The sequence below is a fragment of the Ochotona curzoniae genome, unplaced genomic scaffold (genome assembly GCF_017591425.1).
Source record: "Ochotona curzoniae isolate NIBS_2020 unplaced genomic scaffold, NIBS_Ocur_1.0 scaffold_1852, whole genome shotgun sequence".
NCBI lineage: Eukaryota > Metazoa > Chordata > Mammalia > Lagomorpha > Ochotonidae > Ochotona > Ochotona curzoniae.
The window spans coordinates 23,895,470-23,908,224 of NW_024467087.1; the positions used below are offsets into that span (position 1 = coordinate 23,895,470).

The following is a 12,755-nucleotide window of genomic DNA, read 5'->3' on the forward strand; positions in this document are numbered from 1 at the left end:
AGAGTGGAAGTGAAGAATATAGAACTGACAAAAAAGAAAGGTGACAGCATAGGGGTAAAATCAAGGCCACAATGGGTAATCAACTGGAAAGCCCAGGACATTCCAAGACCATACTGAATTAACAAGTATATGACCATGGCCACTCAGTTCCCCACTTACATTTTGAAAATTAATGCAGTAAAGAACATATAAAATACATGGAGATAAGCTCTCAGGAGTGTTCACTTTAGAACTCAAATTTTTAAAAAAGTATTAAAGGCATGTGATGATACATTGTAGTTTAGGGGTCCAAAATCTGGTCTTGTGCTCGTTATAAATCAAACTTTTGTAACAAGGGCTTATTTGCTTGCTTTACTTGATTTACAGAAACCATATGAAAAATAAAGCCATGTTTAACAAGTGTTGGTGACCAACTTTAATAATACATATTTAATTTCCAGAAACATATGCTAACCGTCAACAACATGTTCAGGGTATCACTGCCCCAGATGTTATTTCATTGGTACATTATACTGGTATTTACAAAGTTTTCAAATTCAACAACACAAAACAAAACAGCTTAATTTTTTAAAACTACAATGCTTTAAAAAAAATGTAAACAATTCATTTTTACATTATTGTAAAAAAGAAGACTCACTCCTTAATGCGGCTTAATTTTTAACTGAGCAAAGCCTGGTGCTCATGGATAAAGAAGGAAAAGAATTCTTTACATAGAAACATTGTGCTCCAGTGTGGCAAAGAAAAAAAATTATATATACACATACAAAGAAAAGAATCTTAAGTTCACAATTTAGACCACAAAAAAATCTTGTCCCCAAATTGAGAATTTTATAAAAACCATTTATACATGGTTATTGACCTATTAAAAACCTATATAACATTTTTAAACAATAACTCAGTCAAAAGATACCACTTTTCTTAAAAATGAAATTCTGTGCAAAAGAAATTGTTTAAGCTAGAAATAAGACTATACCCTTCAGTAAGAGGCCAAAAGAGCCACTGCAATAATTTAACTCTGTTAGATTTAGTGCATGTAACCAAAAGGCACACACATGTGATTAATATATTAATTTCTTCTCATGCAGAAACCTGTGCATGTTCATAATTATATAATAAAAACACAAATATAACAAAACATAACGCCAAATGGTTGGCAATGTTAAACTAGCCACAATCCTTTTTAGTATATCAGTCCAGGGTTTCCTAGATCATTAACACTGCCTCTCAAAAAAATATATTATATTTAAACAACTTTCAATAAAAATTAAAAAAAGATGTTAGTCTGAAACACTATATTACTTTTTCTCATTCTGATACATATAGAAACTACTGATATGTTTATTTAAATGTCATTTCAAATTGTAATGTTTTTCCTTTTGTTGACAAACACTTTGATTGCTCCAGTGAAGTCAGCAGAGAGAAGAACTTCTGTATTGTCTGTCTTCACAATACCTTAAAAAGTTAAAACAGACTGAAATGATTTTAAAGAAATTTGAAGCTTGCTGCCACAGTGGCAGATGCCCAGGACCCACTAGCTTTGGTGCAGGGAGATCCTATGCCCAGCTCTGCAGGTTCTTTCCCAGTTCGCTCCTGGGACCCTCCTCTCCGAGGCTCACCTCCACTTACCTTGTCCTAGCTGCTCTTTGCTTGGATTGATGGCATCACAATCCCTTGGGGCGTAGATGCCAGGATCTACTCCCAGGCAGCCTAGGCCTCTAAGTCATTGAATGTTTCATTTCACAGTAAGAGGCTAGCTTGTTATTCAGCCCCAGGACTGGAAGGCTGGCTGAATGGGATCAGCTGGCCAAGTCCTATGCGAATAGGGCTCTCTAAAAGAGGTTGACAGTCAAGTTTATTGTACAGCAGACATACGGAAACTGCTATGAAACAAAGCAGACACATTTGCTGCGTGAATGCTGACAGCACCTTTTGCCTTGTTGGGCCATTTAAGACCTATATAGCTATGCTAAATAGTAAAAACACTTCTTAAACTTTGCAGCTGTGTAAAAACATTAAACAATCCAATTTAGTGTTAACTAACTTTATAATAACAGGTAAAAGTGTAGATTTAAGGACTAATATGGAAGAGAATAATCTGAACTTACACCGGAAAGTTTCATACAGAATGAGTCAGGCAACATGATTTCACTTAGATGTGGTAAAAACACGTTTTAAACCTTTAATTATTCCTCATCATCCCTTTGACATAGTGTGGAATAAAGAGAGGGCAATTGGTGACATTTTATGATTCCATCACAGTGACAAAAATTTGAGCATTATCTATCAAAATGTGCACTTCTTTAAAAAAGACTCGATGAATTAACTGCACCTTGTACATTTCTAAGAAGTTATAAAACAATATGTTCTGCATATTCTATTTTCACTCAAATTATGTTAAAAGCTAGTGTAATGAGTGGGATAGACTAATAGGGAGTGAGGGTTAGGTTCCTGTTGGAATGAGAAGAGGGGGAGTCACTTTCAAAGTGCACAAGATGCTTACTTCATTAGAAGCGTCAATTCCAGTGCTCCAGGTTTCCAGTTTAATCAGGAGACCAGCAAGGAAGCTGAGCTAGCCTTCTGAACTTTCAGATGATCATGAGAAGAGTGAGCCACCCCTCTGATAGCTTTTTTTGTTTTATCCATGGCAGGCTAGTCCAGCCTTTGAGTGAGTTTTGTTCCCATCCTCTTTGTTAGCTGCTGTTGTACTGTTACTCCCCCACTCCCAAAAAATTGTGCTTAAGAGACTCCCTCCCACCTCCCCATCCCCCAACCCGTTTGCTCTCCTGGAGCTCCACCACTGGTTGTTGTGGCAAGTTCCTAACTTGAATAAATCTTGCGTTGCTTACTGTTTTGTCTCAATGGGAACTCTTTCATGTGAGGTAAGAACTGAGGTCTCCTTCCTTTGACCAGTAACACCAGACTTTCCTGTGGATTGTGTAGCCTAAGCATGCAGAGAATATAAAGGCATGGCTATTTGGAAGAGAGAAGCTCTAAGCTGGATTTGCTTCTGAGAAGAAAAGAGAAAGAAAGTAGAGCGCAATATATCCAATGTTGGATATATCCATATATCCAATATAGTGAAGTTTGGATTATTACAGGCTCACAGAACAAAGAATTTCTACATTTGTGTATCTTGGTTACACTTCTCAATGGAGAATGAATGTCTATGAAAAATTATGACCTTCCAAGTTTTGCATGCTTAATTTCTAAGTGAATTTAAGAGAAGTAAAATGTGTAACTGGATTGTTAAGAAATGGGTATCTGACAACCATTCTGTTGCAAACTAGAAGTCTTCTTCACACTCCTGCAGAAACCTCAGTATACCTGGTATTAGGGTCGATAAGGCCACTAAGTAATGACTCAAAAAAAAAAAAAAAAAAAAACTAAGACAAAACGAATACCTACCGGAGGATGTAGCATCCAAGCCCTCAGGCTCTTCACCTCTACTGGTCCCTTCTGATTTTTCAGATTGCACATCTGAAGAGAACATCAAACTTGGATTTGGAGCAAAGATGGCTGATGTCACAACTGCATTATGTGCTGGGAAAAAAATTTACTTTAGGATGATTGAAAATTTTTGATGCTGGGACTGGCACTGGTGCAGCACATCTAACTGCCTACAAGGTCAGCATTCCGTATCTGTGCCAGTCATGTCCTGGCTGCTCCACTTCTGATCCTGATCCCTGCTAATGCGCTTAGGAAAAGGATGCAAGATGGCTCAAGTCCTCAAGTCCCTCCATGCAAATAGGAGGCTTGGATGAAGCTCCAGGCTTCTAGATTTGGTCTGCCTGAGCCTTCACCAGTGAAGCCATTTCAACAGTGAACTATAGGAAAAGTCTCTCTCTCTTCAGGCCCCAACTGCCTTTCAAAGAAATCAATAAATCTTAAAAAAATTTTTAATGCTAAAGATAAGAGATCCCATGGCTTCTCAAAGATTAGAGCAGTTAAGCTCTTCCCTGGTATAGAAACAAACAAGCAGAACCAAATACAAAATTAAAGCAGTTTTAACTGCTAAATTGCTTCTCTAAAATAATGCCCACACACATTTAGTCTAGTGCACTTCTACTTCAACTTTATTCATTGGTAAGATGTAAAAAAAGCAGGTAATACACTTACCTTTAATACCTTCCCAGAAATCATTTCGATCTCTTCTCACTGAAGTAAATTTGCTTAGGTCATGGTAAGTACTCCAGATATAAACATACTTATCCTCTGAACCACTGACAAGGTAAGTAAAATCATGGCTAAATTTAAGGAAGAAAGAAGAAACAAAATTCAAGTTTTAATTCTTCTCTTTGGTCTCCTGTTCTCAGTGCTTCCTACTTCAAAACACCTGACCCACACCTGTGGGAGGTTTGAGAATAGAACCAGGTATTGCTAATATTTTCATCAAAGCTGGAGGGAGTCAATTCACATTAGGACAAAACAAGGCTTAGAGAGCTCAAGACGTGGAGTACTTCACCAGGTGAAGTATTGGTTAACTAACGGGTAATTCAGGAAGAATAGATAGTTGCTAAAAGGACTAGGACTAGGAAAAAAAAAACCCCAAAACCAAATCAAACCAAACCAAAACAACAAACCCCAGGCAGGTAACCCTATTTCAAGAAATCCTACTGACTCCAGACTTTCAAAATTTCAAATAACAATGATATATAAAGGCATAATTATAGGAGATGTCCTTTGGCATGCCAAAATACTCTTGTAAGGTTCAGGTATTTTAAATGAACAAGACAATGAGTACGAGGGGGCAGGTAGATCTCCTAAGAGTTGACAAACGTAAAAAAAGCAAAAAATTCCAGAGCTTGAACCTGCCACTGTAATCATGACTTACAATCTCTTACTTTTCTTGGTCTTGGTTCTTCATCTACAGAATGAGGCTACTCAAGTCCACTAACATTTTGTGTGAGGTCCAGGGATAAGCCTTATGAGGCCATTCTCCATGAGCCAGCATCTCACTGCCCTATGTTTACACGCATACTGTTTCTCAGGAAACTTATCACTTTTCAGTGGCTGAATAACGCCTTCAGTCATTTCCTGATTAGTTAGGAGACCACAAATGGGGAATGTCTTCTGCAGGCTCCGCGCCAGACAAGGAGGAGTCAGGGAATCCTTACAAACCAAGACACCTCTGGATACTCTGCTATCTTTCTCTCCTTTCTGTAGAAACCCCTCTCTGGAATCTCTCAGGAGGTACTTTCCCCTTCCTTCTTTTCATTTTTACTTGCAGACTTTGCAAATACAATTTCTCTGTCTGCAATGGATTCCTGGCCTTTCTACTTCTTAAGCCGATGAAAAGAACCCAAAAAGCTTTTCTGGCAACACAGAATAGGAGCAATACTATTTCCTGCAGAGGTGGGTGAGTTAAATTACTACATGGTGGTATGATGAGATGCCAGTTATAAAAGTTAAAGAAACTAAAAACCCATATAAAAATAAGTTCTAGGCCAATGGAAAAACAGGAGTAATGAAGAAATATTCCGATCTCTTTGGGGACTTTCTCATGGTCAATTTACCTGAAACTTGCTTTGATCTGGCTGCTACTGTTGACATAACCCTTATACTTCATGGAGAGTGATAAATCTCTCAGATCATACAGTCTGATTCTGGAGTCATTTGAGGTTACCAGTATCTAAAAATAAAGAAAAGTTAAAATAGTATCTTTTAATCAAAATTAAGGCATAACCAAGAAAGGGAATTAGACACACACACACACACAGAGGATAAATCCACCTTCAAATTAGAAAAAGTAATATTCCATAGGAAAGGGAATACATTTTTTTTGCCAGGATATGGAAACTAATTTCTCAGAGTCTCCTACATATGTATAGAAAGAGATGGCTCTGAAAACCAGAATACCTTATTTTCTCCAGGTAAAGGCTCGATGCCTGTAATTTTTCTTCCAACCTTGTTGCGCCCTCTAGTAGATCGCACATGTATTTGGGTATGGTATTTCAAATGCTAGAAAGAAATCACAAATTCAAAACATCAGAGTCAGAAGAAACCTCAAATGCCATCTAGTACAACACTCAGAAATCGATTCCATCTCAATGTGCAGATAAGCACTTAAAACTTAGATGGGCTAAACAACTTGGCCCAAATCACAAACTGCTTTTACTAAGTATTCAACTAGGTAACTTGCACAAGATAATTATTTACCTCTGTATCATAGAAAATACATCTACCATCATATGTTCCAATTACTGCATATTTGCCATTCTGACAGAAATTTGCAGCTGTGATCAATTTTGTCTGACCATCAACTTCATTCCACAAAGCCACTTTTTTGTCAGGTATGTTCCAAAGGCGGAGCTTTCCATCTAATGACCCACTTAGAAAATATCTATCATCCTAGAACAGTGGCAAAGGAGAAAGCATTCATTAAATTCACTAGCAATCAATGAATCTATTAGGAATAATGTTTTGAAATGTAGGCTTTATCTTATAAATATTGTACTTCAAGCTTTATTTTCTACACCACAAACAGTACAACAATGTGGAACTTCAAACATTTTTCTCGGGGGGGAAAATGATGTTAACAGATAATGTGTTTCATGTACATTGCACGGGGAAAAGTTCTGTGATTAAATAAGTTTGGGAAATTCTGGGTAACCGAAAATTAAACAGCATTAAATCCACATATTGAATCCACAAAGGGGGGAAAGGTGGGTAGTGCTTTCTAACTCATTTAACCACAAGTCCTTTTGATGGGAGCAGGTAGGGGAGCCAGAAAGGAACATCTAACAAGGCTAGCACCTTCAAGGAACTTGCTTGGGAAACACTATATTGTAGCAGATCACAAATGTTAAAATTTGGATGCAAGAGTAACATTAGTTAGCAGGCTTACAGAACCAGTCATTTCTTTTTTTTTTTGGAACTCTGACACTAGGTGAAGCAGTCACTTCCCTATTCGATATCATTCAGATACTCCATCTGGAGCAATCTGGCTTACAGGGAACGGACACTGGAGACATTGGGATTGTTGTGACTGAGGATGAGGTGGTGTGCTAGCGGCATCTAGTGGGCAGAGGCCATGAATGCTACTCCATACCCTGTAAGGCAGAGCACAGTCTCCAGGCCCTCTATAACAAAGAACGTGGGGGAGGGTTGCCCAATCTCTGCTCTAAACTAAGCAAGTCTTAACTATAAACTAGTGTATACATGATAAAAAAATTAAAGATTTGCTGGTTATTTTTCTTACTCATCTCTGAAGCCTGTCAATGATAATCTAGCCATTTTAGGACTAGCATGCTCTACTCAATGTTTGTGAGAGGGAACTTGCAACAGTTTATGGAAAATGCATGTCATGAAAAAAAAAAGCTACATGGATTCTGGAATCTTGTTGCAGTAAAACAAACTTAACTTTTAATATCTTCTCATAAAAATTTTAAAGTATCCTCAAACCAGTAGAAGAGCTGAATAAGTAAAAAATACTTCATCTTGGTCTTCTGACTTGAATTTTATTACCAGGCATACCTCCCACCGTGTGTGTATGTGCATACATGGATCTTCTTTGCCTAATCTTATATCTCTGCTGTCATGCTTTCAGGTAAAATAGTCACGCTGCCATGGAAATATTAACACCACCCTATTCTCTTTGCTCCTCTCAGAAACCCTATAGGTCAGTGCAGCTTTCAGAAGTAGGGATTTTTGGTATTCCAAATCAAATCATAGACAAATTAGTGACTGAAGAGAAAGCTTAATAACAGAATACTATTTAGGTAACTATTAAAACCAAGTATCTCTTTCTACTAGGGACATGACAGCATGATAGTGAAAACAGGATTGGAGGGAGGGACTGTGTTCTCGGGTGCTCACTTCACAGTTGTTGCACCTCTGGAGGACAGACAGAGGTGTTACGCAGAGGGAAGTCACTAACACCTTTATGTTCAAGTGTTAAGGCATTCATACAGATTAAACATTTTTATTTTCCCAAAGTTCCTGATCAAGTCTTCTGTAGGTTCAGAATCATGCCTAGAGAGGGAAATTGTATTGAAGGGGAGAAAGTCTTTTTGAATTTTGGGGAAAAGAGGAATAAATGTCAATATGAGTGAAATGTAATCTCAAGCATTTTGGTGGCTCTAGCCTTCAGGGGCACAGGATAGGAGTGCCATTCTGTTAACAATAGACTTTCCTCCTTTGAATGAAATCACATGGGACATTTCTTTCAGGGTAAAAATATTAAAGGATTTTCTGCTTTGAAAATGTATATAAAAAGGGATATCAATGTTAACAATGTCTCCAGATATTCAATCATAATTCAATATGAGGGTGCTTCAGAAAGTTCATGACAATTTTGAAGCTTCTTTGTATATCCTACAATGAATTTTGGTCACCGCCTTTTCAAAAAATCTTGAATGCTAGAGTTGTATAGAGTGGTGGAGAGAAGACAGAGGGATCTTCTTTCATTTGAAAGGCATTTTTACAGAGAGGAGAGAAAGGAAAGAGGTCTCCTATCCAATGGTTCACTCCCCAAATAGCCACAACAGCCGGAGCTGAGCCGATCCAAAGTGAGGAGCCAGGAGCTTCTTCTGGGTTTCCAGAAGTGCAGGGTCCCAAGGACTTGGGCCATCCTCCACTGCTTTCCCAGGCCATAAGCAGGGAGCTAGATTGGAAGTGGGGCAGCTGGGCCATGAACCGTACCCAAAAGGGATATTAGCATTGCCAACAGAGGATTAGCTTGCTACACCAATCACCATGCCAGAGGACAGAAAGAGAAAGAGAGAGAGAGAGAGAGAGAGAGAGAGAGAAATCTTTTATAAAGTAGTTAACTATCTGAATGAGCACAACAGATGAGCCAGGCTGAAATAGGAACCTGGTACTACATTTGGATCTGGTGGAAGGGGCTCAAGTTGAGCCCTCTGGCTGCCATCCCAGCTACATTAGTAGGAAGCTGGGTTAGATGTGCAGCAGCTAGACTTGAACCAGCATGCATACAGGATGCCAGCATAGCAGGTGGCGGTTTAAACTACTATACTACAACACTGGCCCCTCTTTCCCTCCTTGTTTCTTCTTTCCCCTCTCATACAACATTCCTGGCATATATTTACTCTTTTTTCATTTATTTTATTGCTGCTTCCTGTCCTTCCTCCATCTCTAATACTTTTCATCTTTAGTATGATACTTGATTTATACTCTGCATGCCTTATTAAAAATTTGGGATGATTGTTTAGTGTCATATTTACAGTATAACATTACCAACTTTTCTAATGCAGATTAGCAGAATACTTCATTTCTCAATTTTAAAGGAACATATTACTAAGTAAGTTGCTTTTCATTGTATGGGTATTAATAGCTTTATTTCCTGTGATCCAATTGTCCTCCAGAGAAAACAGGTAACCCCAATTTTCCTTCTAACAGAACAAGAAAATATACGGTTACTTACTCTTGGATGGAAAGCTATGGCAGTGACAAAATCTATGTGCTGGAAGCAGCAAAGGCATTCTCTTCTAGAAATGTGCCATAACCTGACTGTTTTATCCATCGAAGAGGAAAGCAGAAAGTAGTTCTATGGAGAAAATCGTATTGATTATTACTTTGTCATAATGTGAATATAAAGCCACTTGTATATAACAAAAGTGAACTGAGTTTTGTGAATCTAAATAGTTTTACTGTAAAGTACAGCATTAAAAGAACAACAGACTATCCAATCACCTGGAAATTTCTTTCCCCCCCCCTGAAACAGTTAAATAGCATCTTTTTAATCAATCCTAAGATCTTTCACATTAGCTGTTCTGAAATTCAGATGAATCTTATGATCCTTGTTCAAATAAATCTGCAAGGCTTCAGCAGAGGACTAAGCTGTGCTTTAGTTATTATAGCTTGTTCATGTTGAAATTTAGTTATGAAAATAAAGCACCTATTCATTTTTTGTCCTTTTAGTTCAGTTGCTTTTCACATTAATAACTCTGGTGAATTTTAACTCACATAATCCCCAACTGTTATTTAAAGTTCCTTCAAAAAGATCACCCTAAAATGCAGTATGGAAATGAATGTTATTGTGGAACTGCCACAACGTTGGCAAAAAAAAAAAAAAAAAAAAAAAAAAAAAAGTAAGAGAACACAGACTGTCACAGAGCGTAGACTTTTCAAAGCCAAAAAGGGGTAGTGTAACTGATTAAGGAACTGTGTTGGTACCATAACCCAGGAATCAGACATTTATCTGTCAAAAGCCTGCAGCTGGCAGAAGTTAATTAATACTTAAGATCAATCTGCTTAAGGAGCAGAACTATGAGTTACACTGAATGAGCAAATTCAAATGGGACCTGAGGTACTCCTTAGTATGTCTAAATGTGTTTAAAAAAATCAAGGTAATGCAATGCCATGATACACTGAAGCAGCAGAATGTTGCACTCACGCCTGCAGCTGAAGGACTACGCAATTGGAATAATACGGAGGAAAACGGTGTGGGAGGAGAAAACAGGGAAGGAGGAAGGGGAAGTAGAGGGGGAAATCCTTGTATCTATAAAATCCTATCATGGAAAGAAATAACAACAACAACAACAAAACCATTTTAAATCAAGGCAATGGTGACATTTACTGAGTACTTCCAACATGCTAGGCTTTGTTCTTCACACTAGAAAACAATCCTCCTTGACATGAGAAGAGTGCAGCACAGACATGAAATAACTTGTCTGTGGTTACACAGCTCATCAGTGGCAGAGCTAGGACTCAAGCCAGGCAGTTTAGCCTTAGGTCCAGACTCAACTATACTATTCTTCAAAATGCTCAAGTAGAACATATGTTATGAATAGCAATAACGTGCTTTTCCATTTGTTAAAAGTGACTAACAACCTTTAATCTTTGATCATAAAAACATTAAGTACAGGAGCAATGCTGGCTCAATTGGCTAATCCTTTGCCTCCAAGCACTGGCATCTTATATGGGCACTGGTTCATGTCCCAGCTGCCCCATTGCTATCCAGTTCCCTGGAGGACAGTGCAAAGCCTTGGGCCCCTTTACTTGCATGGAAGACCAGGAAGAAGCTCCTGGATCCTGGCTTCAGATTGGCTCAGCTCTAGTTGTTGCAGCTACTTGCGGAGTGAACCAGTGGATGCAAGGTCTTTCTCTATTTCTCCTTCTTTCTTTCTTTCTTTCTTTCTTTAAAAGATTTATTTTTATTATTTTTTTATTGGAAAGGTGGATATATAGAGAGGAGAGACAGAGAGGAAGATCTTCCCTCCGATGATTCACTCCCCAAGTGAGCCGCAACGACCGATACTATGCCGATCCGAAGCCAGGAGCCTCTTCCGGGTCTCCCACATGGGTGCAGGGTCCCAAAGCTTTGGGCCATCCTCAATTGCTTCCCCAGGCCACAGGCAGGGAGCTGGAAGGGAAGCGGGGCTGTCGGGATAGAACCGGCGCCCATATGGGATCCCGGGCGTGCAAGGTGAGGACCTTAACTACTGCACCACCACGCTGGGCCCATTCTCTTTCTTTCTGTAAATATGCCTTTCCAAAAAAAAAAAAAAAAGAAATCTTAAAGATTAAGCACAAGATGCTGGTATGTAGTTATACTGATATAAAATATATATATACTATTTTTGGTTATTCAAAAAAGTATCAATTTTATGTAATAGCTGTTTTAAAGTAATGTACTTTACAGTTTAAAAATGTTTTGAAGCATCTAATAATTATTTTAATTTTCAAGATCTACTTATTTCCAGACAAGTTTTAAACAATGTGTGGTTTACTTTATAATTTCCAGTTTATAAATATATAAAAACTAAACCTATGGCCCACTGTTCATGAAAACTGATTTTCTTCAATTCTTGCTCTAAGAGATACGAGACATTCCTAAGACATGAAGTGAAGGCGCTGAAGACATATTAAGACTTCTCCTATTATGTTAAGTAGATTCTGTTTAACAAGCTCTTGCTAAGTAAGAGAAATTAAATGAATTCCTTGAAATAAGTACTGATCTTGACAGTTAAAATAAATTAGATTCTAATCTAAGTTCTATTCACAATTATTGTGATCTTAGATATAACAGAGTCTAAACCGTTTATTATCTACACAGTAAAAGATCATATATCTCATGGGGCTGTTACTGTAATAATTAACAAAGTAATTCCTGCTATCTGACACAAAATGTATTTTCAAAACCAGAAAATCCACTGGTTGTGCTAACACTTGTCACTGTCCAGCAGCGACACTAAAATGACGAGGAACTCTCTCAAGGGTCTGGGAAAACAAGAACCGCCACCGCAACCGGAACACACAACAACGAACACACACAGACACACGGAGGACAAAACGAGTGAACGAAAAGCTGAACCAAAAAAGGGGCAAACAAAAAGGGGAAGGCGAACGAAAAAGGTTTATTGCCGAAAGTGGGCTGCTTATATACAGTTCTCCATCAATCACTTCTCCCTGTGGGTCCACTGGGTGCTACCTGATAGGCCGGTAGCAATGACATAATCGCAGTGGGGGCAGCAGCAGCCTATCCCCGTGACTTCCTGTTTGCCTACTGGCGGGACCCACCTCGCCTCCTGGCCCTTGGCCAGCCACCATCTTGTGACCACCTATCATACACGTGGGGTCAGCTCCTGGCACACCGTTCCCCACAAACACTGATGAGAAATAATTCTAAACCAAGATCTGTCCCTTGTACTAGAGGGGGTTAGAATCTTGCTGCATATAAGCTCTAGAAATACACATAGGTAAAGTCAACTAAAAATGAAAGTCTATAAAAAGTATGCAGATATAAAGGCAGTACAGAATATTAGTAAAACATCAACATGTGCTTTAGTTATCAC

The 12,755-nt window shown here is 38.4% G+C and overlaps 1 protein-coding gene across 4 annotated transcripts in view; it reads right to left on the reverse strand.

The window, feature by feature from the left end:
• Window positions 1–394: 394 nt before the first annotated feature.
• The window catches only part of WDR44 (WD repeat domain 44), a 71,963-nt gene continuing 59,602 nt past the window's right edge, over window positions 395–12,755 (reverse strand). For 2 of the 4 annotated variants that reach the window (XM_041000170.1, XM_041000171.1), the window contains 7 exons: window positions 9,383–9,505; window positions 6,157–6,348; window positions 5,857–5,958; window positions 5,514–5,629; window positions 4,117–4,244; window positions 3,406–3,540; window positions 395–1,452 (listed from right to left, as the gene is read on the reverse strand). In XM_041000170.1, the coding sequence (XP_040856104.1) occupies window positions 1,355–1,452; window positions 3,406–3,540; window positions 4,117–4,244; window positions 5,514–5,629; window positions 5,857–5,958; window positions 6,157–6,348; window positions 9,383–9,505 (894 nt within the window). In that variant the 3' untranslated portion in view covers window positions 395–1,354. The remainder of the gene's footprint in view (window positions 1,453–3,405; window positions 3,541–4,116; window positions 4,245–5,513; window positions 5,630–5,856; window positions 5,959–6,156; window positions 6,349–9,382; window positions 9,506–12,755) is intronic. The other 2 variants (XM_041000172.1, XM_041000173.1) reach the window with 2 other exon arrangements.